Source organism: Scophthalmus maximus, chromosome 1 (assembly GCF_022379125.1).
Source record: "Scophthalmus maximus strain ysfricsl-2021 chromosome 1, ASM2237912v1, whole genome shotgun sequence".
NCBI lineage: Eukaryota > Metazoa > Chordata > Actinopteri > Pleuronectiformes > Scophthalmidae > Scophthalmus > Scophthalmus maximus.
The window spans coordinates 5,927,501-5,951,535 of NC_061515.1; the positions used below are offsets into that span (position 1 = coordinate 5,927,501).

The 24,035-nt window shown below is 41.1% G+C and overlaps 5 protein-coding genes across 8 annotated transcripts in view; 3 read left to right on the forward strand and 2 right to left on the reverse strand.

Moving 5' to 3' along the window:
- Positions 1-371, forward strand: part of cmtm8b (CKLF-like MARVEL transmembrane domain containing 8b) — a 5,040-nt gene extending 4,669 nt beyond the window's left edge. Inside the window, exon 4 of the mRNA XM_035643990.2 lies at positions 1-371. This exon is cut by the window's left edge and continues 1,186 nt beyond it. The gene's annotated coding sequence lies outside the window, so the exon portion shown is untranslated.
- The window catches only part of LOC118316298 (zymogen granule membrane protein 16), a 1,991-nt gene extending 78 nt beyond the window's left edge, over positions 1-1,913 (reverse strand). Inside the window, exons 1-6 of the mRNA XM_035643976.2 lie at positions 1,814-1,913; positions 1,452-1,504; positions 1,169-1,295; positions 859-958; positions 615-701; positions 1-525 (exon numbers count right to left, since the gene is read on the reverse strand). The exon at positions 1-525 is cut by the window's left edge and continues 78 nt beyond it. Coding sequence (XP_035499869.1) covers positions 397-525; positions 615-701; positions 859-958; positions 1,169-1,295; positions 1,452-1,503 — 495 coding nt within the window. The 5' untranslated portion in view covers position 1,504; positions 1,814-1,913 and the 3' untranslated portion in view covers positions 1-396. The remainder of the gene's footprint in view (positions 526-614; positions 702-858; positions 959-1,168; positions 1,296-1,451; positions 1,505-1,813) is intronic.
- A 10,584-nt stretch (positions 1,914-12,497) lies between these two features.
- LOC118316272 (nuclear receptor coactivator 7) lies at positions 12,498-16,829 on the forward strand. 3 transcript variants are annotated; one of them, XM_035643933.2, is made up of 7 exons: positions 12,498-12,654; positions 13,547-13,742; positions 14,415-14,567; positions 14,687-14,839; positions 14,954-15,049; positions 15,302-15,375; positions 15,598-16,829. In XM_035643933.2, exons 1-7 carry the CDS (start codon positions 12,629-12,631, stop codon positions 15,734-15,736), a joined length of 837 nt encoding a protein of 278 aa, XP_035499826.1. In that variant the 5' UTR covers positions 12,498-12,628; the 3' UTR covers positions 15,737-16,829. The 3 variants fall into 3 exon arrangements, with proteins under 3 accessions (XP_035499826.1, XP_035499816.2, XP_035499833.2); XM_035643923.2 differs by lacking the exons at positions 12,498-12,654; positions 13,547-13,742 and adding an exon at positions 13,750-14,305; XM_035643940.2 differs by lacking the exons at positions 12,498-12,654; positions 13,547-13,742 and adding an exon at positions 13,755-14,221.
- Positions 16,830-18,321: 1,492 nt separating this feature from the next.
- Positions 18,322-21,360, forward strand: hint3 (histidine triad nucleotide binding protein 3). The gene is made up of 5 exons (XM_035643953.2): positions 18,322-18,571; positions 19,123-19,240; positions 19,441-19,510; positions 19,959-20,085; positions 20,297-21,360. Exons 1-5 carry the CDS (start codon positions 18,437-18,439, stop codon positions 20,342-20,344), a joined length of 498 nt encoding a protein of 165 aa, XP_035499846.1. The 5' UTR covers positions 18,322-18,436; the 3' UTR covers positions 20,345-21,360.
- Positions 21,361-21,534: 174 nt separating this feature from the next.
- On the reverse strand, positions 21,535-23,920 carry si:dkey-29b11.3 (actin-binding Rho-activating protein-like). 2 transcript variants are annotated; one of them, XM_047335569.1, is made up of 3 exons: positions 23,413-23,920; positions 23,129-23,171; positions 21,535-22,968 (listed from the first exon to the last, which is right to left on the reverse strand). In XM_047335569.1, the coding sequence occupies exon 3, from the start codon at positions 22,961-22,963 to the stop codon at positions 22,421-22,423; it is 543 nt and encodes a 180-aa protein (XP_047191525.1). In that variant the 5' UTR covers positions 22,964-22,968; positions 23,129-23,171; positions 23,413-23,920; the 3' UTR covers positions 21,535-22,420. The 2 variants fall into 2 exon arrangements, with proteins under 2 accessions (XP_047191525.1, XP_035493890.2); XM_035637997.2 differs by lacking the exon at positions 23,129-23,171 and having other exon boundaries at positions 21,537-22,968.
- Between the last annotated feature and the right edge of the window lie 115 nt (positions 23,921-24,035).

Here is a 24,035-nt window from a genome sequence, read left to right on the forward strand (position 1 = left end):
GCTCATGCTCATGCATGCAACATAATGCAATCTGACTCAGATTGAACATTTAAACATGATTCAAAAATTTCTCAACCATTAAAAATGTGCAGAAAATAAAATCCTCTTTCCTTAAAATACGTGTGATTTGGATTAAAAGTGAAATACAGGTTTCCTTCCCAAGGGATACAGATGAAGTGGAAAATTATTTATTAATGCACCTTCATGTGACACATAAGAATATTGGGCTGATTTGTGCACATTAGTTGTGTCCTGTAATTTCAACTGCAGCTACCATTTCAATTCTTTTTTGTCCCCACTGTTACATTGTTCCGTACAGAAAGATTTCAGAGAACTGATTGATCCTTCAATGAAAATAATCAATAGTAGATCATCACCCAGTTTTTCAGTTGTTCATTATATGCTGGTGCCATTCCTCATGACTGCCCAGTGAGCTCCCAGTGAAGTAATCCCAGCGGTATTAACGCGGCCGCTCAGCAGTTTGAGCTCTGCGTCTGGGTGGGTTGGGTAGAAGTTGAAGGAGAACTGCAAAACAACATCAAATGTTAATGCATGACCATGCCTATATCCACACACAACTATGATAACTCTAACAAACAGAAGGAGCAAAAGACCTGAGAAGGCTGGCCGACAGTCAGGGTTCGCCCTCTGGAGGTCACAAATATCAGCTGTTGGATGTAGCTGTAGTATTTACCGGAGACCTGAAACAAGCAAGACAATGGACCTTTACGAAAGGACAGTTTACGGACATTTTTACATTATATCACATTACAATTTAAATGACTAAATTGTTTGAATTGCAAAAAAAGATTTGTAACAATACAAAACTACTATTTTTGTGCCAGTGAAAACTCTGACCTGGACAATTCGCTCTCCATCAAATAGTCTCAGCTCATTGACAGTTCCATATGTGCGCCCAATCATTTTGGACCAAATGTAATCATAACGCAGATGGATACTGCAAGGACAAAGAGGAAAGGCACTGTTAAACACAAAAGATGGCACACACACATATAGTCTGGATATTTGAATGAATGAAAAACAAGTAGAATATAAGGATAATGCACAGACAACAGTGATAAACACATTTGAAGCAATTTGAAAATAAAAATAAATAAGTTTATTTACAATTCCCAACACATATGGACAAGCAGGAGGAAAGACTAACCCAGCGATGTAATTATTTTGGACCTCCCAGACCCTGATCGCTGTGATGCTTCCAACTCCTACTGTGGAAAAGGAAGTACCACTACCAGTTCCAACAGCACGAGAGTATGAGTAGTATTCGAGGGCAGCTGGAGAGTGACGAGAGAAAAAAAGAGGTTAACATATGAAGGACAAACTACTGAATACACCATCCCTATACAAGGATCTAAGACACTAGACATTTGCATGAAAAGTTTTTAAAAAATGGTGTGAAAAAGACTTCAACATTTGGATTCATTTCTTACGTGTTGCCATGCAGCTGGCGCAGAGCACAGCACAGAACAGTAAGGAAAGCATTCTGGAGGGTGACGGAGAGAGATCCACTTATTACACATCATCATCATCATCATCATCATCATCACCACCTCCTCATCATTATCTTAAGAATTCATTAATTTTTTTTTACGAAATCAGCCTTTGGAAGCGGCATCTCAACATTTTTCTTTAAGGTCTAACATCAATGTAAATAATACACAGTGGAATTTAAATGAAATGAAATAGGAATCACTCAAATTTAAAAAAATAAATAAATTGGGTTCTATGGTGGCAGTAGGACGCTGTTAGAGTTGCTCCATTGAGAGTCACAACGCACAGAGTTCAAACTCACCTGTCTGAGTAGCCGGAGCAAAGGATGAGCAGACACAGTCCGCACACAGTCACACGGACACTTATATCCCTCCCTCACTGCACACACACACACACACGCACACGCACACGCACACGCACACACGCACACACACACACGCACACACACACACAAATTCCTACTTGACAGCCTCTGAGAGCTGAACAATTGCAGACACATTTCTCCGATGAAGGCAATTGGTTACGGGAATTAGACATTTGAACCAGGAAGGGAATTTTGAAAGCCATCATTACTGTAAGCTCAGCAACATGTTTCCCACTATATTTACACATTAGTTTCAGAACAAACATGATCTCAAGGCACTTTACACAATATGTCAGAGAACCCCAACATTTCTCACAGCACTGTACAGTAGAGAGATTATACTACACATGTTGTGTGAGGTTTTTTTTAAAAAAAAAAAAAATCATTATTGCAGCCTTGGAAGGATTTTTAAAGTATAATTACCACATGCAAGGATATAGAAAAAAATCAAGCAGATTGATGGAATTTCTGATTCATTCTGCGTACATACAGTCAATGGAGTACAATGTGTTTTTTCTTATTCTATAAAGTTATGAAAAAAATCATCAAAACTTCAAAGGTAAAAGTTCATCATTTATGCGATGCTCCCTGTTGTTGGTGTATTTATGGATGATTGTCATGGGACTGACAGTGTTGACTTTCTGAGGGGGAATTGTTGCCAGAGTTCAGGTCGAACAAGCTTATATTTTTAGACACGCACAAAGCGTTGTGGTGATTTGAGATGAGATTAATTGTTTGGCCCAGATACATGTTGGTGATGCAGGCTGTATGAAGAGTGGCGAAGAAGTGGCTTCAGCGGGGACCAATGCTTGTTAGCAGTTGAACATGACTGTAGACCCCTTCTCGTGAATCTGCTCATTGCACATTCTTCATCAGCCGATGCAGTCGATCCCGTTGTCGTGGCGATGTTGACATTTTTGCATTTCATCGATTGACATTAGTCAGTATCATTTTTGGTGCTGGATAACGTGGTGCAGGTTCCCTGCAACAACATACAGGAGAAATCTTTTGAGACGACAGAATCAAGGATGATCCTTTGAATCTCGCAGTCAGTGAAAAATAACAATCTCGTCTTCTGGATCTGAAAACAAGTGTATGGTCTTTTCTTCCATTGAATGATTCAAAGTTCTGTGGGAGCTCATTTCGAATGCTTTCAAAGACACTTTTGATGTGCTGAGAAAAAGTTTTTTTCCCAAAGTTTTGTATGAAACTTCCTTCATGTGCACACATTTAAATACATTCAAATGTTGTTGTTTTTTAATAAATTGAAATGTGTGCTAAATCCGGAATCTAATGTACACATAATACAATTCATTTACGAGTTTGATCTATTATTCATTATATGATTACTATTACGAGTCACGGAAGTATACGGATTCAGATTTGATACACCACTGCAAACGCAACAAACAAAGCTGCCTGAGTAAAACTAGATCATCTTTTAAATCCCTGCCCTCAGAGCTTGATGACGGAAAAGTGTTGATTAGAAAACCCCTCAACTCACTGCTGGGAAGAAGATAAGATTCTGATAAACGGAATGACACGAAGAGAGACAAGGCTAAAATTAAGATGCAATACAGATACAAGTTTTATTCAAGGATATTAAAACTGGGCAGGGTACATATGAGAATTAGAGAGCTACATCTTGTAGTTGTTGTCCAGTCTAATTTGTATTTGTGCATCAAAGGAGTCAGTAAAGGCTTGGATACAAATTCTAATCCTGAGCTTCAAGGTTGGGGTCAAAAGGGGTCAATCGAATGGAGGAATGAGTTTATCGAAGACGAAGCAGAGATGCGGCTCACTGAAAACATGGGGCGGTCACCGGGAGGGGGAAATCACACAAAAGAGAGAGGTGAACTGGACTTTCTTGTTCGTGAGGATCGGTGAAAGACAAACCACAATAACACGCCTGCACACGCACACGCACACGCACACGCACACGCACACGCACACGCACACTGTTCCAGTATAATAGTAAGTGAGATTTGTTTCCTTGTGAAAACTACCGCATACCAACACAAGCTGGGGTTAATTTTGGGGAAACAAAAAACACAGGCGCAAGGACATAAATGAGTATTTGATTCGCGAACACCAATTCCAGGATTGTATTAAGTGTTATAAACTGTGTGTTTGCAATTGAGTGCAAATGTTTTTGACTTCTTTGTGGACTTGAGACAGCTTTTAGCAGAGGTGAAGACTTGATCATTTGAGTCCTTTGGCAGACTTGTAAAGGCAAAGACCAATTTGCAATGTGCAGGTGGAATACTTGTTTCATTAAATGGGACAACTGCCCTGTGTGGGGTAGTAATGAAATGAATGTAGGAGGCAGCTGAGTGACAATCAATACAATTTGTTTCACTTCATGTACGTGATGACTGGGGAAACATCGTGGTACAGTAGAGTCCGTGTGTGTGGAATTATAATTTAATACATAAAGTATGTAATTCTTGCATTTGGTCTGTGTACACCTTATACAGCTTGACACCTTTTATACACTGAGTTTAACTGGGTTCAGTCTGGAAGTTAAACAATGTCGTGGCCCAGTAAATGTCTGAAGGACGACATGGGTTGACACTGGTTCAAGCAGCTTCTTTCAAACAAGCATTTCATTGTCTATTTCGTGACTCTATGTTATTCATCACAGCTGCACATATTGGTATATTTGACAATGGGTACAGTTAGAAGTGTTTCTACCTTCATTTGCACATCCATTTTGCACCGTTCCCGTCATAAGCTCATTTTTATAGTTATAGTTTAATATTTAATTTAATTTTGTATTTATGTTTGTTTAATGTATGTATGTTTGTAAATGCTGCTGGATGCCTGAATTTCCCTCGGGGAAAAAAAAAGTATCTACTAAACTAAACTAAACTAAACAAATGACAAGAACGGGGAAGATAAAAATGAACACTTCAGAAAAACATTTATTTGAACAGCGACAAGTAACAAAGATTTTTTTCAGATACACTGCGTGACACCACATATTTGCACTTGGTTGGTTTCTTGGCAGCAACCAGCCGAGGCGTCTCACTTCTGGAAGATGACACAACGTGATTGGTGCTCTGCTTCACCTCACTGTACCATGTCACTCCTCACATCCCCAGCAGATGCCGTCATTGAGCTTCTGAGGATCCGCTCACGTGCCGTGCAGTTCACAGTCTATTACAGCAGAGAGCAGTTTTACTCCGCGGTTTCATCATCATTGCATCTTCCCGTCTAAAGTATGAATGTACTTTTTTAAACCTCAAACTGACGTTTTATATTCATTTCCTTCAGTTTTCTTGATTTTTCTTGTGTGTTATGCGCAAACTAATGTTACAATAACCCCTTTGACTGTGGCAACACTCTCATAATAACTGGCACCATCACAACTGTATAAATGATCACATTGCCAAACTGTTGATGAACCCTTCATGTGTTATGAAACAGCGTCTGCCGTCAATCTGTAAGCAAGCACTCCCCAGTTTTAGCATCAGCAGTGAGCACTGGTTTCATAATGGGTTGTGTTTGCGTCGCCACACAGAGAAAGGGCTTTTGCTGAACAGGTTCCTAAAATACATCTCCCATGTACAGACAAATTTGTTTTTCTAAATTGATCTCTAAACCCAAGATGGTTTTACTCACAGTGATGTCACTAAAGTAACTTCCCCTGCATTGGCAAAGCTTCTAAAGTCCCACACTGGATATCAACTGTTTACACAAGCTGAAAAAGGCCCATGTTTGGTAAAGTTTTTTTATTATTTGAGTTCCTCTTTGATTTGAATTCACCTACAAAAGAAGTGCGGCCTGATGACTGTGTCCCTGAAACTGTGCCTCAAAGCACATAGTGCCACATCATCGTCTTTTCAATCTCAGCGGTGTTTGGTAGAATATTAACCAACCCATCAATGTTGGATTCCGAACATAGAACTGACGCTGAACAACTTGTATCGTGGTTTAAGCTGGATTATTGAATTATAAATTTCACTGAAACACACGCAACGCCACAATGTGCAAGAGAGTCTGTGCAGAGCTGCAGCTCAAGCAAGAATGGCCCAGGTTAAACTTCGACGCAAGATCAGTGGATCAGCAGACGGGCAACCATAATGACAATTGGGTTTACACTGACACACTAAACCTCGGCATGGCATTTATGAGTTCAGACAGAGAATGAGCACTATAACCTGCATGTGAACTCGGAGTCAAAGTCATCTTTGTGTGTCAAACATTAGTGGGTCACTGTCCCTCGCCTCTGATGGAAATCTTGCCAGCGTAGGCTACGTGACACACGTGTGGAAACTAATTGGGATGACTGACTTTGTGAAACTGACGTTTCCATGTTTGACTGGATGAAGTCAAATGCTCTTTCACAAATCTACAAAAGTCATAAATCAAAAGATAAATGGACGTAATAGCGAATGGATGAAGTGGGGATTGGTCAATCGGACGACATTCAGTGGTTCAGATTCAGACAAGTTGGATGTTCTGCCTTTGGTGCAATGAATAAGTAACTTAAAGAGACAAAGAGGACGACTTTAAAAAACCTTTTATATTGATCTTTAACTTTACTCAATAATGTAAACTGATGCAATATTTGTATTTCACTGACCCATTCATTTATAGACAAACTCATTCAGTTTAATGACAGTCCACTCCATAAAAGACTGCACAGCTACAGCAAAGTGGACACGGGGCAGAAAGCTGGCATTGTCTATTGCTCTGTAAAGTCTAGTCTGGTCTAAAGTGCAGAGGTGACTATTCTTCAGTTTGCTCAGTGTCATGTTGGTTTTTGGCCCACTGGCTCCAAACTATGTCAGGGACACATATCAGAGAACTTCAACAGTCATACATGAAATTGTTGGTAAATTAGAATATGTCAACTTTATTTAACCTTTTCAACTTATGATTTTACACCTTGATTCTACAATGGAAGGCCTTTTATTTTTCATTTGACAACGGATACAGTGAGAAGTGACGCCTTTCCTTGGTTAAACCCCTGTTTGATCTTGCACCCGTTCAACTTTCCCCAGAAGCCAGGCCCCAGTTGCAGAGGAAGTCCCATTGTGGTTCGCTCTTCTTGAGAATGTCAAAGTGCTCATTTGTGGTCTTTCTCAACCCTATAATGCACCTTGGCCTGTATGTGGGTCAATGAAAATCTCACTCTCACTGAAACATCACTGATTAACCCTCACTGACACTGGCACAGCAGACTGAGAGCTATTACACCACCATCAGGCCTAGATCTGTCCTTTACACATGGTGCATCGGTGCGACACTAAATGGTTTCTAAGTTTTCTAGTTAAACGTCTCTGGGAGTGCTACGTAAGCATTTTGCCTCAGGCAGCAGGTAGTTTATAGCAGGGGGCGAGAGAGGAGGTGAAGGAATAAAGAGTAAGTCATGAGGATACATAATATTGGTGTCACACACACACACACACTGATCAGTGCTGTATCCAGTCCGAGGGTGAGGTGGAATTGTCAGATTTGCTTAGGGAGGTTCCTAAATTTAGAAATGACCCGGAAGTATTTCACCGGCAGCCATGATAAAAGCTGTTGGAATTCTTTAAATGCTTAGGAGATGAGCATCAATGTTTCCTTTGTCATCTCATTAAGCACAGGGAACACTTGCAATTCATTGCGGCAGCGATATTTAATGTGACTTAAAACAAGTTAAAGTAGAAGAAGAAGAGTATGAACATGACCGAGGAGGGGCGCACGCCATCATGTAAGTTACCGTGGCCTTTGGAGCATTTCCTTATGTCACACGGTGGTCATGTGGATGAATATGAGTGGACGGGAGCGTGAGCAAACATTCTCAATGTGACAAACCCTTTTCCGTTCAGTTTCGTAGCTTTTGTCCTAGTTTATCCTGCATGAATCAAGCCGCTAAGAACACACAGGGCGAAATGGCATTTTGTAGTCGATCTTCGTGAATGTGTAGTTTCACCACGGCAGACGCACGCCAATAACATCCGCCGCCGCATAATTATGTTGCATAGTGTAAGTGGAATCGGATTCTCTGAGCAGAGCTGTCGGCTTTTTCCAAAGTCCTATGAATCCTCCTTTGCAACTTCCCTTGACCTCGTGACGTTTTCCATTTTCCAAAAGTAGATAGGTCAAGAGGATCGGAAGACAATCCGAATCCAGCCCAAACCAGTTCTATGAGCTTTGAGCTCTGAGCATGAACCTAATACTTGGGGGGAAAAAATCTATAATTATACACAACCTCACAGTTAAAAGAAAGGAAACAAGCCAGAAGAAGAGATTGGGATATTATGAAACAAACAAGTCAGAGCTGTCCGTACACTCAAGAACAGCGCGAGTTGTCTTGAGTGGTTTATTAAAAACTGCCCTTTTCACAATGAAAGAAGCAAAGTGAGCGGGTTGCTGCACAGACGGAGGGGGAATTTGGTTTTTACACTTCAAATTCGCCAACTTCTGCAAAATATACAAGCATGAGTTTGAAATCAAGGTCAATAGAAATCTGCACATCGGAAAAAAATAACAGAGAAGAAAATCTTGAGGGAAGAGACTGACACTAACCGATTGTATTGTTCTGGTTGATCCGTCTGAGTTATTATTAGGTATGCTAACAGTTTTTTTCTAACTTGAATATTTACATGTAAAACTGCAGCAGCGTCCAGCAGGACAGCCCAGCTGATACACTTTCACCCGTAACCTTTGTGTGACCTGTGGCCATGCTCTGGAAATTGATTCACAAGTAATCAGTTCGGTTTGATTATCATTTAGACACGTAGACTGTTGACTTGCATCCATGTACACCCACATACACAAGCAGGTGAGGATATCTAACGCAAAATCTAAGCAGGCAAGACCCGGCAAAGCACCCACACACACACACACACACACACACACACACACACACATACTCAAACACACACACACTCAAATAAAGGGTTTCAGCAATTATGAAAATCAATGAACCTGAATGGTTCAACTTGTGGTCATGCTACTTTGAATGACCTGCGGCGAACGGTTGGGGTGAGAGGAGAAAATGGGGGGGGAGAGGAGAGGCGGGCAGAAAGAGTAGTTGACTGTACTAGGGTAAAAAGAATGAATCAGAAATATTACTTGACTGAAATTCAAGGATTCGCTGATTTTTACAAAACGTGTATTCCTTTAGAATCGCTAACTGCCCCTTTACAGTAATACAGGTTTTCCAGAAATGCATGAAATCTGTTTTTTAATGTGTTTTCAACAGTTGTGAAAACAGTGTGTTGGCAAATATATAGTGTTTTGCAGTTCGTTGAGTTTGAGTGAAAAAAAGAGTTCATGGATTTTTGGAAGATATGGTCATTGAATGCATTTTGTGTGAAAGCAATGGAAGATGATTCACAGTTTGGTCCATTGGTGTGAGGAGGTTTGATGATGTGACTTCAGTTTTAGACCAATGCATGTTAGCAATCAAAAAATAACCATACATTTTGTAAAGAAAAAGTTCTAATTTTGTAATTATTCTAACACGTTGCTACAGTTCTTTGCATGTTACCAACTGTTAGTCAGTGAGATAATGTGAATCTGACAAATGTGGATTGTGTAAACACACAGTCATAATAATTTATTATAATCAATAAGATTTTTTTTCATCAGAAGAATATGTATTCAATGTTTCATGGAGAAGTTTTTTGTTCTGCTCTTTCAAGGTAACAGTCAGAGGGAGAAAGCATTCACCAATGGCAGGAACAATTAGTTCTGTGGTTATGGGTCCGCTGCATCTCAAAGTTTCCAACCAAACCACAAGGGCTGTAAACATGTTTTGTCTACTGTCAGAATGGAAAATAAGCTTAGTATGGGCAATGTTCTATTCCACCACCTTGCCTCCATGTTGTGGGGTAGTTAATAGTATCTACTTCAATCCAAGATGCTGTCAACAAGCCAGATACAATGAATCAATGATAAACTGGGTGCTTATTGCTTGGTGGCTCACTAGAACAGATTTTTTTAACAGCAATAAAGATACCTACATGTGATAAAACCTTTGGGAAACTAATTTCATTTGCATAGTTTTAAATGTGGGGTCAATGATTGAGTGATGATTTTTTCCAAAACATTTTTTAGAGCATTATAAATAGGATTTTATATTAAATATTGGTGGTAAGAAGACTGTTGTGGAGAAGTACACGTGTAGGGACTGATGAAGCATTAACACTGTAACACAGTCAAAAATGTCAACAGTATTGATCACAGTGGTTATAGAACTGAAAAGCCTCCATGCTCCTTCACCAACAACTGGCACATAACTGAATGTTTCAGAGGAGACCGACATTGTATTCCTAATACGTCACCCCGCAGAGTGATGCCAATTTGTGTGTGTGTGTGTGTGCTGAGCACATGGTGGTTTTTCCCATGTCTTGGAAGCAGGAATGAATGTAGGAGAGTGGATTTACAGGAATTGGGGGAGAGGTGAAGCAATAACAGCTCTGCAGGTTGTGATACCACAACCTTCTGCCCATGAATTTTGGCGTTTTTTTCTGTGTTTGCGTGTGTGTGTGTGTGTGTGTGTGTGTGAGTGTACTTATATCTTGATGAGGACCATTTTGACTCCAGATCATTAGGTTTGGGTTAGTTGTTGCCAGTTGCAATTTCTTAAGAAGACAGAAATGACAATAGAAATTCTAAGCGACAAATTCCTTCATCAATGCCAAAACAGGCTTCTCCCCTCCCTCCTGATCCCACAGCAGCTGTGCAAACTCAGTGATGCAACTCAATCAGTCACATCAAGACAAGAATCTCTGCCCTTCCTAAAGACTGCCTGTGTCTAAAACATTTGCATGCATCTGGCGTGGGTATGGGAGCATCGTCTGCATACTGGGCAGCTAGAAATCTTTTTAAGTGTGTATACTGTATCTGTACATCTGTGTGCCTGTGTTAACCTATCGATCTTGTCTGTGTGTCGGACACTGTCTCAAATTGATCTCTTTCTATTTCTGTTGTGTAAGGGCATCATAGCTGACTGTTGACCCCCGAGTGTCCCTACTGTAATCTCCTGACCTGATATCTGAACATGAACAAACCTGACTGCTGGGATCATTATTACGAGCAATCATTTGTAATTCAACCAAATGCAGTCCTGCCGCTGCGCAACGGTTTCGAACGCCTTTGACTGCGAATATTCTCAATCAGTCCAAAATCCTGCATGAAGAGTAAAACATATTATTTGCAGAAGTAGAGGGAGAGCTGAAGAAAGATCTAGTGATGAAAGTGCAGATAGTTGGTTATAAAACCCTCATGCAGCTCCAACAAGTAGGATTACTGCCTCCACAGCGTGTTGAGATGATCCAGAACCACTGAGAAGTCTGTTAATTTCCGTGTTCCCAGTAATCCCAAGGACCACAGCAAACAAACAAGTCTGTGATTCTGTTGGAGCATCAGTTTAGAGAGATAATGGCCTGCATAGGAAATTGATTGGGTCTGAATGGTAAGCATTGAATATTGATCATTTGTAAATGGTCAACACTCTAATCAAGGTTCGCTGCTTTGATTAAATCTTGAGATCAAGGCGCGAGTCTGAGACTAATCCTGAAAGACAGGAGACTGCCTCAAATGATTAATGCAGGGAGATAACCATCAATGTCATTAACTGTGTTCCAACCTACAATCGGAAAATCTGAAAAATAATACGTAAACGCACCCTGAGCATGAACAGTTGTTATCGCAGAATGCAATGCTATGACATGCCTGCTAAACCAGCTCCTGGATATTGCATAATCCCAAATATTCCCAAATGTATCACACCCTGGCTCCTATTCTTTACGACAGACCACAACTATTCATTCCTGCGCTCGTCATCGTGCTCTGGGAAACCTCCATGGGATTGGGGGGAAATGGGAATAAAATATTCCCCTACAAATAATGTTCTACAAAATCAAACTTATATGAAGACTTTGTCATTTTGGGAAACACATCATAGAATGTGTTTTGATCTATACCACTCAGATGTCTGTTTGATAGATACATATTGTAGCTGGAGGCTGCAGATGTTTATGGTATTTTAACTTAGCATAAAGACTGTAAACATTTACCTTACAGACAAGAGAGTGATTTAAATCAACTTGTCTAAGCAGCAAGATAAGATTGATAGGCATATTTTTCAAAATGATTGAACAATTATTTCTTTTAACTAAGAACATTTGAATATTTTCAACAAAGTAACAGAACAGTAACTATGCTCATAATTCAGAATGAATCCTACAATGCTGTTTATTATTACACAACATATGTTTGTGTTTTATTGACACGTTTATATGTCATGAAAATTTTAAATGTTGTATCTGATTGAGGTTTGAATCATTTAAATTCTTCAGATAGCGTTGAGTACTTCCATGTTCTGTATGACAGTGTAGCGGATTTGAAAATGCTGCATAACCAGTAAGACAATCAAACAGGCCTCCGCTTTATCGAGCAACTTCATTAAATCGCAGAGCCACAACCTTGACATATAGTAAGTCTGAAATACAGCCAACCCTGAGGACAGGGACCTAGAGCAGGTCAGGTTAATGTGTCACCAACATTGGCTTCAAGGCGTCATTGTGAAACCTTTTGTGGAAAACGTGCAGGCCATGCAGATCTGTGAGGGGAGAAAGGGAGGGTTTACGGTCAAAGGGTCTTATCTCAGCTATTGATCCTCTGGTATAAAATGCCTCCGAGGGCAGCGACTCGGAGTGGACATGCTGGATCTGCACTGAGCCGCCACTCCAACCCTCTGCTCTCTCCTTCTCCTCACAGTTTCAACACCTTCAACTTCGATCAGCCATGGGAGTCGCCTACAGCGTCGGAGAGTAAGTGAGATGCCTCGTCGAGGGCGGCTGTAATCATAGTAATGCTGAGTGCCGGAAAATGGTGGAGTTATCTGGTCTTGAATGAGACAGTATTGAGGTCAGCTTGTTTCCACTAGTGTAGCGCAAAGAGAATGTGAGCTAAGAGTTACAACGACCGCTTAACTCTGACAAGATTTTCAATCAAAGTCTTTCTAAATTCATTTGAAGTCCACTCATCAAATGCAAGGGATATGAACCTTTCTCAAAGTCACATGGAGCTAATAAGTTGTGTAGGGTGTATTTAAGTATGTGCAAGGACAGGGAGGGGAGTGAGTAGGGCATCCATGGATTGAAGGCTGGGGCCAAAAGTTGGCGATCATGTGTTTGTGTCAGGAAGTGAGTGAGTCACGTAACGAGAGACAAAGAGAGATTTGACTGAGTTGAGACATCAAACCAATTCAGAGTTGGTTCATGATATGAATTCCTGTATCTCCCCAACTGTGAATGGGAGAGAGTTGAATCAAAGAGAAATAACTTCAATTAAGGGTTCACAATGTTGACTAGTTCTCAGAGATCCTCGGTCCACAATGGGTTAATGCATAAAACATCCAAAGTGTGTGTCTCTTGCCCGCTTTTCATGCCGAGGCACGTTTCCACAGACATGTACTGTGGAGTGGCATCTGCTATTAATGCGTTAAAGTTACAGCAACACTGCATGTTCAGTATAACAAACAACAAAGATGTCATTTCCTGTAATCCATTCAAAATGCGTGTTCTACTTTTATCTTTCATCGTCTAATACTATTATGACATTGTGAGTTTGTAGTGGTGTTTGTATGGTGGAAGTCCTTTTCCTCCTAAAAGGAAACTACTACTATTTTCTAAAAACCACTTCCTCCCTTCGCCCCTGCAGGGTTGACCACCTCTACACCTTCTTTGTGCAGTGGTCACCAGATATCTACACCAAGGGCAACAAGAAGAACCGCCAGCGCCGCTTCCTCGTTAAAGAGAAGCATCCGAACCACTACTTGGTCGTGGAGAAGAAGAAGGTGGCCGTGATCAACAAGCTCCTCGGCCACTCCGTAAACCCCACCGACAAGAACTGGGAGGTGAGGACTGCAGGCTAATATTGGGTCCATACTTAGGCTGCATTGATTATCTGCAACCATAAAACCACCAGGCATCCCCTGAATTACAGTAACTGAGGATGTACAAGCTTTGGAAGTTGGCTGTTGTCCCAGAGCTTCTGGGAAATCCCACCGTCTCTATATATGGACATCCTCTGCACACGTCACATAAACCACACTCTCTCTTGTTTGAAGAGAAAAGAAACTGTTCAGTGTCAGAAAAAAAACAACAGAAAAAAAAAAAGGCAAAACGCCGCTAACCAATGGGAAGCCTCTCAACCCGCGTTTCCAACCAATGGCGTTTCAAACGCAGAGAAGTGAAAGTGACAAACGTGATGGTCAGGGTCCAGACTCCAGTGCAGCGCTTGACAGGAGAAGCTGTGAGTGGAGTGATGGTGCTGCTGCCGGAGAACATCCGAGTGCTGTATGTCGCCAGCGGCTGCGTGGAGCCGTACGTGCAGGTGGGACGAGCGCGCTGCGTAAAAGACGCATCTGGAGACGCACCAGTACAACGAGTTCTCCCCTTCACACTTTACACGTGGAGGGTCTGTAATGCATGTGTGTGCGAGGGTGAACGTGTGTGTGTGTGTGTGAGTGTGTGTGTGTGTGTGTGCAAGTGTTTTTTTCTCAACTCGTGTCCTCCTCCGCCTCCAGATCATCAGAGTCAATGACTCCAAGCGCCGCCTGAGCCTGTGCAGCTCGGAGGACTCGGAGGCGGAGGAGCCCGAGTACCAGGAGGAGGGAGACGATGCTCTGCTTGTCCTGAGCAACCACAGCCGGCTGCTGGAGGACCACGACCTGGAGCAGGTGAGTTCTACCACGTCCGACTGATCTAAAAATCCAGTGTCTTCTTTTTTATGATACGACATCCTTTGATTCAAAACTGTTTTGTTTTTTCTTCTTCTTCTTCTTTTCCTCCCCATCAGCTTGCTGCTCACATGCCAGCAAGAATCCATGGCAACCCATGGCAGCTCGTCTACAGCACCGCCATCCATGGGAGCAGCCTGAAGACACTGTACAGGAATATGGCTGGTCTGGACAGTCCTGTGCTGCTGGTCATCAAAGACGTGCACAAAAAGGTTTGCATATTTGTCTTTACCCTTAAGGAAAGAATCAAAGATAAAACCTTTATTCATGTGAGACCTCTATCTGTGGCAAACTCCTTTAAAGAACGGTGGCTTTTGTCTTTTCAGGTGTTCGGGGCTTTTTCCACAGATCCGTTCCGAGTCAGTAAATACTACTATGGCACCGGTGAAACCTTCCTGTTCAGCTTCAACCCCGACTTTCAGGTGAGAGAGGAACAGGTCATTCTCTTGTTCTATATAATCCATCACCCAGTAGCTCTGACACCGGCTGTGTTTTTACAAGAAGAATAGACTGTACAGTGAATGTTGCAGAGAAACTAAGCACGATGTAAGGAAAGTAGCACCACTTAGAAAAAAATGATAAAAACAAATATTGCTATGTGAGATTTCACAAATGGCGTCCACCGCGCTTGAGTGTTAGTTTCTAATGTCTTGCCGTGTGTGGTCTTCATCCAGGCATACAGGTGGAGCGGGGAGAACTCCTACTTTGTGAACGGCAAATTGGAATCTCTGCAAATCGGTGGAGGAGGGTAAGCCACCTGGTTATTGATTTCCCTCAATAAAATATCGACATGCCCGCTAAAGGACCAAGGCGATAAAGCGGCAGTTGTCAGCGCCGTGAAGTAATAAAAAAAAAACGACCATAAAACAATTACTTCGCCTGCTCCCGGTGACATGTCAGAGATTACAATGACAGCCGCCTGCGAGAGAAGATGTGATGTTTAAAGTGCTGTCTTCTCCCCGGTTTGTAGGGATGGCTTCGGTCTGTGGCTGGATGCTGATCTGTACCACGGTGCAAGCTTCTCCTGTCATACCTTCCACAACGCGCCGCTCTCCACACAGAAAGACTTTATTGTACAAGACCTCGAAGTCTGGACTGTGCAGAACTGAATCGCAGAAAAAGGTCGCGATGAAACCAAAGTAGAACCCACAGTACTGTCTGGAGTTGCAGAACGTACAAAACCTAATAGAACAGCAGCCGCTGTGTCATCTGTGTACCTGGCTGAGATTAGCCCGCACGGTTTTTGCGTGGCGGCTGTTCCAGTGGGCCTTGGGCTGTTAAATAGAGGTGGCCAGTTGAAAACCTGAGATTCAGGGCCCTGCTGCTTTAAACGAGCCCCATGCTAAGCCCAGTAAGTAACTGGCATCTGAAGCGTTAAGCCCTCCATGCCCTCCTTTGTTTACGGAGGGCATTATAACACAAGGTTTCAAGTAAGACTATAAAATGTTTCTACCTACTGTAAGCAAATTCAGGTTGGAAGGAAATGTTATTTATTTTTTTTATTTCTGGCTAACAAGCACACCTGAAATGTATAAAAAAAAAAAAAAAGATGTGTTTACAGTATGTGTCACCATGTGTGCCAGTGTGAAATGTGTTCTATTTTGTTTCAGGGGTTTGAGGTTTATCAAAAAAAATACCTGGCACATAAGCAGTCGGATAAACCTTTGAGACAAAAAAGTTGCACATGTAATTTATGGTAAAAACACTGTGACTTGATAGGACTCAACAATGCCTTATCTGGAGACATTGTGCTTCTGAGCTAACATGAGGTCTCCATTTCATGTCCTCCATTTGAAGAGTGCACCGGCAGATGAACGCTGAACCACTCAGGTTGGCAAATAAATGGAGTTGCACTATAAACAGTTTATCACCAGCGATGTGTGTATTCGCGTAGGAGCCGTTAACTGTTAACTGTTACTTCTGTTTTTCGAAATGTGAAACACCTGCCTGGGTATTTGCATAGATGGATTGTGATTTAAGGAAACATTTCAAATGTTTCACACCGTTTGACTTATCGTTATATTTAAATCTATTTTTAAGAACATTTACACAGGAAAGCAAAGCCTATTTCCTTCAAGTCTTGATGTGTGTCTACATTTCCTTTTGTGTGAAAAACTAAAACTCCCAAGTGGTGCTGGCACTGACAATGTTTGTTAATGTTTATTTTTGTGGAACACATTAAAACTTTGTCTTTCCTGATGACACTGGCTATATTTTATTATAGATCAACCCTTAAAACAGCATCATCTTTCTCCACTTATCAAGTACAGTTTCTTTTTTCATGATCCAAATCAAATAGAAGTAACCATAAATACACATATTGCTTTGATTATAACATGAAGATGCATCAGTTACTCACTGATGCTACAGCAAAACTACATTAAGTACAGACAAAAAAAAATAACATAACGTAGGACATAAATTAGGACAAATAGAAATAGAACTAAACAGAACTGCAGGCATCTGGAAAGGGAAACACCATCCAAACAACCATCATCAACAGTTTGCACGGCAACAAGCTAAGACATGATACTGACCGTCAGTTTAGCATCAGAAAGTTAGAGCAATAAAGTGGAGATTAAACCCAATCAAAATAAACATGACTTTGTTTCCCCTGAAACCAAAAAGCACCAAGCAGTTCCAGGTTTAGAGGTTGAACCACGAAATACCATGGGGAAATATGTCAAACCCCAGTGCATGATGCCGGGTGTTGGTGCTGTGGCAGGTACTCTACACATTCGTAGGTGGATATATTTCTGACTGCTTAATGTCTCATATCCTGTCTATGGAAATTCCCAAATTGTCATGACATGGAAATAGAAACATTAACTGACATTATTACACTATACATTACATTATAACCTTTATGCTGTTTGCTTCAATCCTCAAACTCTGACTGGCCACTGTTGTTCACCTGCTAACTCTGCCAAACGAAATTACCTCAAGATTTCCTTTTAATTGGGCTCACAAAATGTCTTTTTTGTTGAGTTGGTTTTAAATGTAAGTCTTTTTTTTTGTTTGGAAGAGTCTCATCCCCATAGTCATCAACCCTCGTCACAATGTTACCCGGGACAATGTACACTTGTGAAAATAAAAAATAATGATGATAATAACGAGGGGACCTGGTATTTTCTTGTATTTTCTTGAAATATAATATGCTGAACCACGCCGCCCCCTTGTGGCGGTTTTCTTCCCCTGCACACGATCACTCAGATCGACAATCTTTCCGCTTTGCCTCGTGAGCTCGATGATCTCTGGAATCGACTGAACTGGTCTCACCCAGAGCCGTCTAATGTTGAGAGTCGCGACAACGGAAGTCCAAAATACAGATTTCAGAAAGTTGCCGGAAGTTCTTGGCGCGCAATTCGAATCCATTATTCAGAGCGACAGAACTGCGATTTTTGGTAATTAGCAGTTAATAAATGTATCGATTTACAATATAGCAGACCGACATGCCTATGTCGTTACTCGATGTAGTTATTCAATACGTTTAAAAAACATTAATAAATCATTAATAATCATAAATCATAATCCACTAAAATGCTTGCTTGCTAAAATGATCCAGATGTGCTGATAATATACAAGCTGATTATTTAAACGTCTTACCCTTCATAAGTGCAACACAGACGCTCCGCTGATCCATTCTGCTGCTACTCTAATGCGCTGCTGCTCACTTCCGGGAACTATCGCGAGGCTCCGTGATCCGCCATTGCCGGGAAGAAGAAGAAGAAAAAAAAAGGTCCATCGGAGTGAACGGAGTTGTCGCGACTCTCATTCGACGGCTCTGGTCTCATCTCCAACAGTTCAACATGGCGGAAGTCGAGGCTCAACCTGCTCAGGTTGATATTTCCAAAACCAGCAACGTGCCAGCGGAAGGATACGACAAGACATGTATTTTCTGCAAGGTTGTCAACAAGGAAGTGGCCACGGAGCTTCTTCACTGTGTGAGAATGTTGTTATAATTGAATGACGTGGAGCTAGCCGGCGTTAGCCTGTTCCTTTTTGTAAACAACTCTCTGCTAACCAACATCTGGCTTTTCGACCAGTTTTTTTTCGACTTCCGTTTTGACAATGTAGATCAACTGTACAGTTATTTAACCATCACATGTTCTTTTAGTGCTTTAGTTGTTGATATTGTGCTCTGCTGCTGTGTTATGTTGCAAAGCGAACATTACTCCCCCTCACATGTTTTTACATTGAGCCCATGGAGGCATTAGCTAACTAGCTAGCGTTACAAAGCCCAGATTTGCCTACCTTTTGCACTTTCGTCACAAAAACAACCCGTAATACATTGTGATTACAGCTGTTGCAGCTGCAAGAGAGTTATTAAAAAATTGAAAATTGCCTGTAGTTAATAGTTTTTTTTATTTGACTAACATCAAAGCCATGAAGTAAACGCAATGTCTGTGCACTTGTACCCTCCTATTCATGAAGCTCGTCAGTTCACTTCTATTTGCTGATGATGTATTTGCTTATTTGTTTACCTCTGTCGCAGGATGAAGAGATCTCATGTTTCAGGGACATCAGACCCGGAGCTCCTCACCATTACCTGGTCGTCCCAACCAGACATGTCGGGAACTGTAAATCACTTGGCAAAGAACACGTGCCTTTGGGTAACAAGCCTCATGACCGAAGCCTGTGGAAATGTTCAATGCACTTTGAAGACTACTGCATGTTTTTTGTGTTATAGCTGTTCAGCAGCTAAATTAAATAAAGATGCATCATGAAAACAGCAGTCTTAGCCTAAAAAATGTCTTATTTTTTAATGGCAAGTGGTTTAAAATTGATCATATTTTATTTTTGTTGCCTCCAGTGAAGCGGATGGTCGAGACAGGGAAGGAGATCCTGCAGAAAAACGACGTAACAGATCTTAGTGATGTCAGGTGGGCTACATTTAGTAGTTTGCACTTATTTCACACGACTAGTTGGTGGCTCATGCAGCAGTCTGCTACAAATGGAAAATCCCTGAAATTAAATTAACCCCAGGTAGAGGGTTACATATTTTTTTTCTGTTGACAAATCGTGACAGGCAAAGGTAATCAATTTAAATATCAGTACACATCATCACAGTATCTACTTTGAAGTTGTGTAAATAATGATCTCTTTTTACCAAATGAGCCGTAGTGCTTAATCTAATGGAAAATGTGATAAGTAATCTTCTAAACTGTTGTGTAATTGTTACAGACCGATTGTTTAGCCCTGTATCATCCCTGTTGCTTTGTTGAGCACTGAGCAACTTAAACTGAGTAAACATCCTTGCTGCAGATCCTTTAAAGCTTTATCTGAAAACATCGAGCCTGTGTGCACTAATGCCCTTTACTCTATCTGCAGGTTCGGTTTCCATTGGCCCCCATTCTGTTCTGTTGCACACTTGCACCTTCATGTCCTGGCACCTGCCAGTCAAATGGGCTTCATATCCCGCCTCGTCTACAGAATGAATTCCTATTGGTTTATCACGGTAGGTTCCCTTTTATCTGGTTTTGACTGTGTAATTGTATATATTTTAAGTATAAGTAAAGATTAATTAATTGCTTCTTAATCTAAAGTTTATGCCCCATCAAGCTGGCATGTAAACAAAAGAGGTTTACAGTCATTTATGTGAAAACTGACTGACAGAAAATACTTTTTTAATCTTCTTCTTACGTGTTGATTTGTCCAATGTGTTGCAGGCGGACCAGCTGATTGGATTTCTCAACTCTAAAGGAGAGACCAACTGATCACCGGAATCCAGTCCTAGCGGTACTTTGCTGTGAAGCAGTGACTGAAACGTCGCATTGAAGGTGTCATGTTGGATGGTACACACCCACATCAGGTTACTGTCTTCTTGGATCACAGCAAATTACATTTGCATTTCTATGATAACAGTGACCACTTAGGTTTTTTGTTTTATGAAAGCTCTTCAAACTTCAAGCCGCGTAAAAGCTTAAATGAAGCCAAATTTTGTTTCTTGATGCCTGAGACGTCGAGGAGCATGAGGGTTTTTTTGTATGTTTTTAAAAAGAAATGAATTAAACCTCCTTTAATCCACCATTATAAAAAATGTATTCCCTTTTACGGACCAAGCGACATACAGTGTGAGTCACATCTTTTAATCACCAAAGAAAATGTTGAAGGCAATCCCTCTTTCTACTGAATGGATAGGAGAGTTGAATTGAACGATAGATTTTACTGAAGTGATTTGTAACTTTTTCACGATCATTGCACAGCTGGAGAGAAATGATGATTCATAAACTGGTTTCCTGTAATGCGGGGCTGCCTTAGTGCGACACAGATGTGGCTTTATACATATATGAACGGAAACATATTTAAAACTGTAAGAAAAAGGAATTTGCATGAGACATATATTGAGATAACATCAGACAGCCGTTCACACCGAAGGAATGAGTGACATCTTCATTAACAATTTACAAAGCTCCTTCAGTGGAAGCAGCTGAGTGATCCTCTGAATCACTCAGGACACTGGGAGGAAGTGGAGTTCGCTCAGTGATCTTAACGTGCACTGAAACTCAACGGGGTATTTGCTGCTCATTTTATGTTTGATTTGATGTGATATCCTAAAACTGAAATAAACACATAATATGTAACGATAAAATACAAAATGGTGCACCAAGTGAGTATACTCTACTATGTTGATGGAATGTAAAGCAATCGTATTTTATGTACTGTACAAGTGTATGCACTTTCAGAAATGTTGATTAAGAATAAATAATTTATTGTTGCTTTTTGGCATGAATCTTCTCAGCTATGTTGCCAATGTATAAAGTATGTATCTAATGTAGCAAATATAAAGTCCTAATAATGATAACAGTTTACACTCCCTCTCTCTCTCTATTTCATTCATTATTTTAACTATTTATATAACAAACAGGGTTTTATTTCTTTATTATAAGACCACAAGAAGTACAGTGCTTGCTAAATAATCAACAACAGCTCATGTTTGGGAAATGCATTTATTTGCATTGCCACGTGCACTTAGCAATAGCAGCAGCAGATATTATGGCATCTATCAGTTAGTGCATAGTATTTTACAGTGAACTCCTCAAACCTAATAGCTTATTGTACTGTCTCGTTGTGGTTCAGGTATTCTGAGGTACAAGCAGGAAACAAGGTTTCCCCAAATTAAAAGCACACTGGTAATAAATACACACTTTGAAACACCGAAGCCAAGTGGGATCAAGTTCATCCTCTAGCACCATATTGTTTGTCACGGGGAGCCTCATGTTCTCTTTAGCATAGGTTCACTCTCATTAACCACTCTGACTTCACTTCAGCTCCTCACTCCTACACGTTCCCCACATTGAAAAGCTCTTAACTGTTCACAATTTATTTAGACAACATGTAGTTTAGCTAAACTGAAAGAAATCTAGTTGATAAAATAATGTAAATACATTAAAAGAGGTGGACAACAATAGACTGGACCCACGTTACATGTCCCGCATATCTTTCTTGAGAAGTTAAAATTTTTGTCTAGTATTTAGTCAAACTTTTAGTTTGGCATAAACTTGTGTTTAAAAAGTGTGTACACAATTTTATCTGCCTCCTGCATGTATCTGCATACTGGAGTAGATGTTTGTGTTTGTATCATGGAGAGAATGATCAGCCACTGAGGTTATTGGTTGTGTAAATAAGAAAAAGCTTTTTTTTCTAACCAAAAGGACCATTACATGACTGAAGTAGAGGTAGTGCATTGTCCATGCTATTCATTTACTGCCATGAGTGTTGTCATGAAGTAGCTCTATAATAACTGGAGATAGAACATGAATCAAGGCATCAACACTAACCTAAATGTCAGGTCACTGTAACAGAGTGACAATTACTTGATCATCCTTCCCCTGCCACAGCATCTCCCCCTCAAAGTTAACCAGCCCTTGCTTCCTCGCTCGCAGAAGAACCCCCACCAGTTTATTAGAGATTGTCACGTAACGCTCAAACAGTTTCCCAAATTCTACACAGACCACTTTCCCATCGCCGCTGCTATCACCCCCCTCGCTGTCTCTCGGCTCCCCAATGTTCCTTATCACTTCACACAGCTCCTGAACCTCTCTGCCAATGTGCGTGTGGGCATCCTTCCCCCGCTGCTCCGTCGTGGAGCCCTGCAGGGGCCTCCCGTAGTCGTCCTGCCCCCTCTGAGGGACCACCACGCTGGGCCTGGTGTCGTGACTGAAGGGATTGTGCTTCTGGTAATCCTGGCGCTCGTCAGACCACTTCTGCCAGTTGTCCTTTAGGCCTTTCACAGAAACAACGCACGCTGCCGTGTCGTCGCTGAACTGAGCAGGAGCTGGGGCGTCATCTTCAGTTTCCATGGTGGCGGGGCTCTGGCTGTTTGTCTCCATCATTGGCTCTATTTGACGAGAAGATTGCATAACTGTATATGGACAGAATATTATATTGTACTCACTGAATTATAAATCGTTACAGTTTCTATTGCTTTGATTGCAATTGGAAACAACGACCTAAATCATTTCTGAATAATTTTGTATTACAGGCTCAATATTTTTCACCTGGTTATTGAGGAGTTTTTGGTGGTTCAGATTTGTATATGATCTATGATGAGTGATGACAAGAGAGTTGTGTGATAGTAAGCAGTTGTAGCCCACAATCAGAACAACAAACAATTCACAACAACAAAAGGAAATAATCAGATATTTGACAAAATCAGTGTAAGCTCATCATGAGAAACTTAAAGGAGTGAACATCTTGCTTTGTAAAGTAGCCCGGGTCAATAAAACCTTTACAACATTCCAGAGATTTGAAGCAAATAATAATCAGACATGATTCGACTTACATGTCAGACACCCGATCCTCACTTCACCTGCAACAGTCTTTCATTGTAGCCAAAGTGAAGAAGAAGAAAAACAACACCCCAAACCAAAACAATCCCGTGGTTCAACTGAAACCATCTAATTCAACTCATCACTACTGCAGCAGTGCTGACAGTAGCAGAACAGAGCGGATACCTTTCTGTCCCGAGGCAAACCCCCTGTGATGGACATCTCTCTCGGCCAATTCCCGTTAAGAGAAGATGCTGCACAGCCAATCAGTGAGCAGAGAGGGCGGGGACAACAAGTTGCCTCTGAAGTAAAGCAGATTACAGCCCGAGAGGAGAAGAGACTTATCCATGCACGCAACTGTGTTATAGACATCTATTCATGACCCCCCAAAAAGGTTACTTTTGCGTGTTGAATAAATTGGTTTAAAGGAAATAATATTAAAGTGTCTGTGATAAGTCGTAGAACGCCTGTGATTTTGTTTCTGCGGACAACATCAGCTTGTTTGTATAAACACTTTATCTTTCGGTAGAAATGTCTTCAATGGGCACACAATGAAGAAGAAAAGAAATAACACATCGCACAAATTATCTCCAGGCAGTGCGTCATGATAAACTAAAGGAGGTGAACCCCATTCTTC

Coding starts and splice junctions, on each gene's coding strand:
- LOC118316272 (XM_035643923.2), top strand. CDS start 14,024: ATGGGAAGCCTCTCAACCCGCGTTTCCAACCAATGGCGTTTCAAACGC. Junction 14,306..14,414: donor TCACACTTTACACGTGGAGG/GTCTGTAATGCA, acceptor CTCCGCCTCCAG/ATCATCAGAGTCAATGACTC. Junction 15,050..15,301: donor GCTTCAACCCCGACTTTCAG/GTGAGAGAGGAA, acceptor GTCTTCATCCAG/GCATACAGGTGGAGCGGGGA.
- hint3 (XM_035643953.2), top strand. CDS start 18,437: ATGGCGGAAGTCGAGGCTCAACCTGCTCAGGTTGATATTTCCAAAACC. Junction 18,572..19,122: donor CCACGGAGCTTCTTCACTGT/GTGAGAATGTTG, acceptor CCTCTGTCGCAG/GATGAAGAGATCTCATGTTT. Junction 20,086..20,296: donor ATTCCTATTGGTTTATCACG/GTAGGTTCCCTT, acceptor AATGTGTTGCAG/GCGGACCAGCTGATTGGATT.
- si:dkey-29b11.3 (XM_047335569.1), bottom strand. CDS start 22,963: ATGATGGAGACAAACAGCCAGAGCCCCGCCACCATGGAAACTGAAGAT.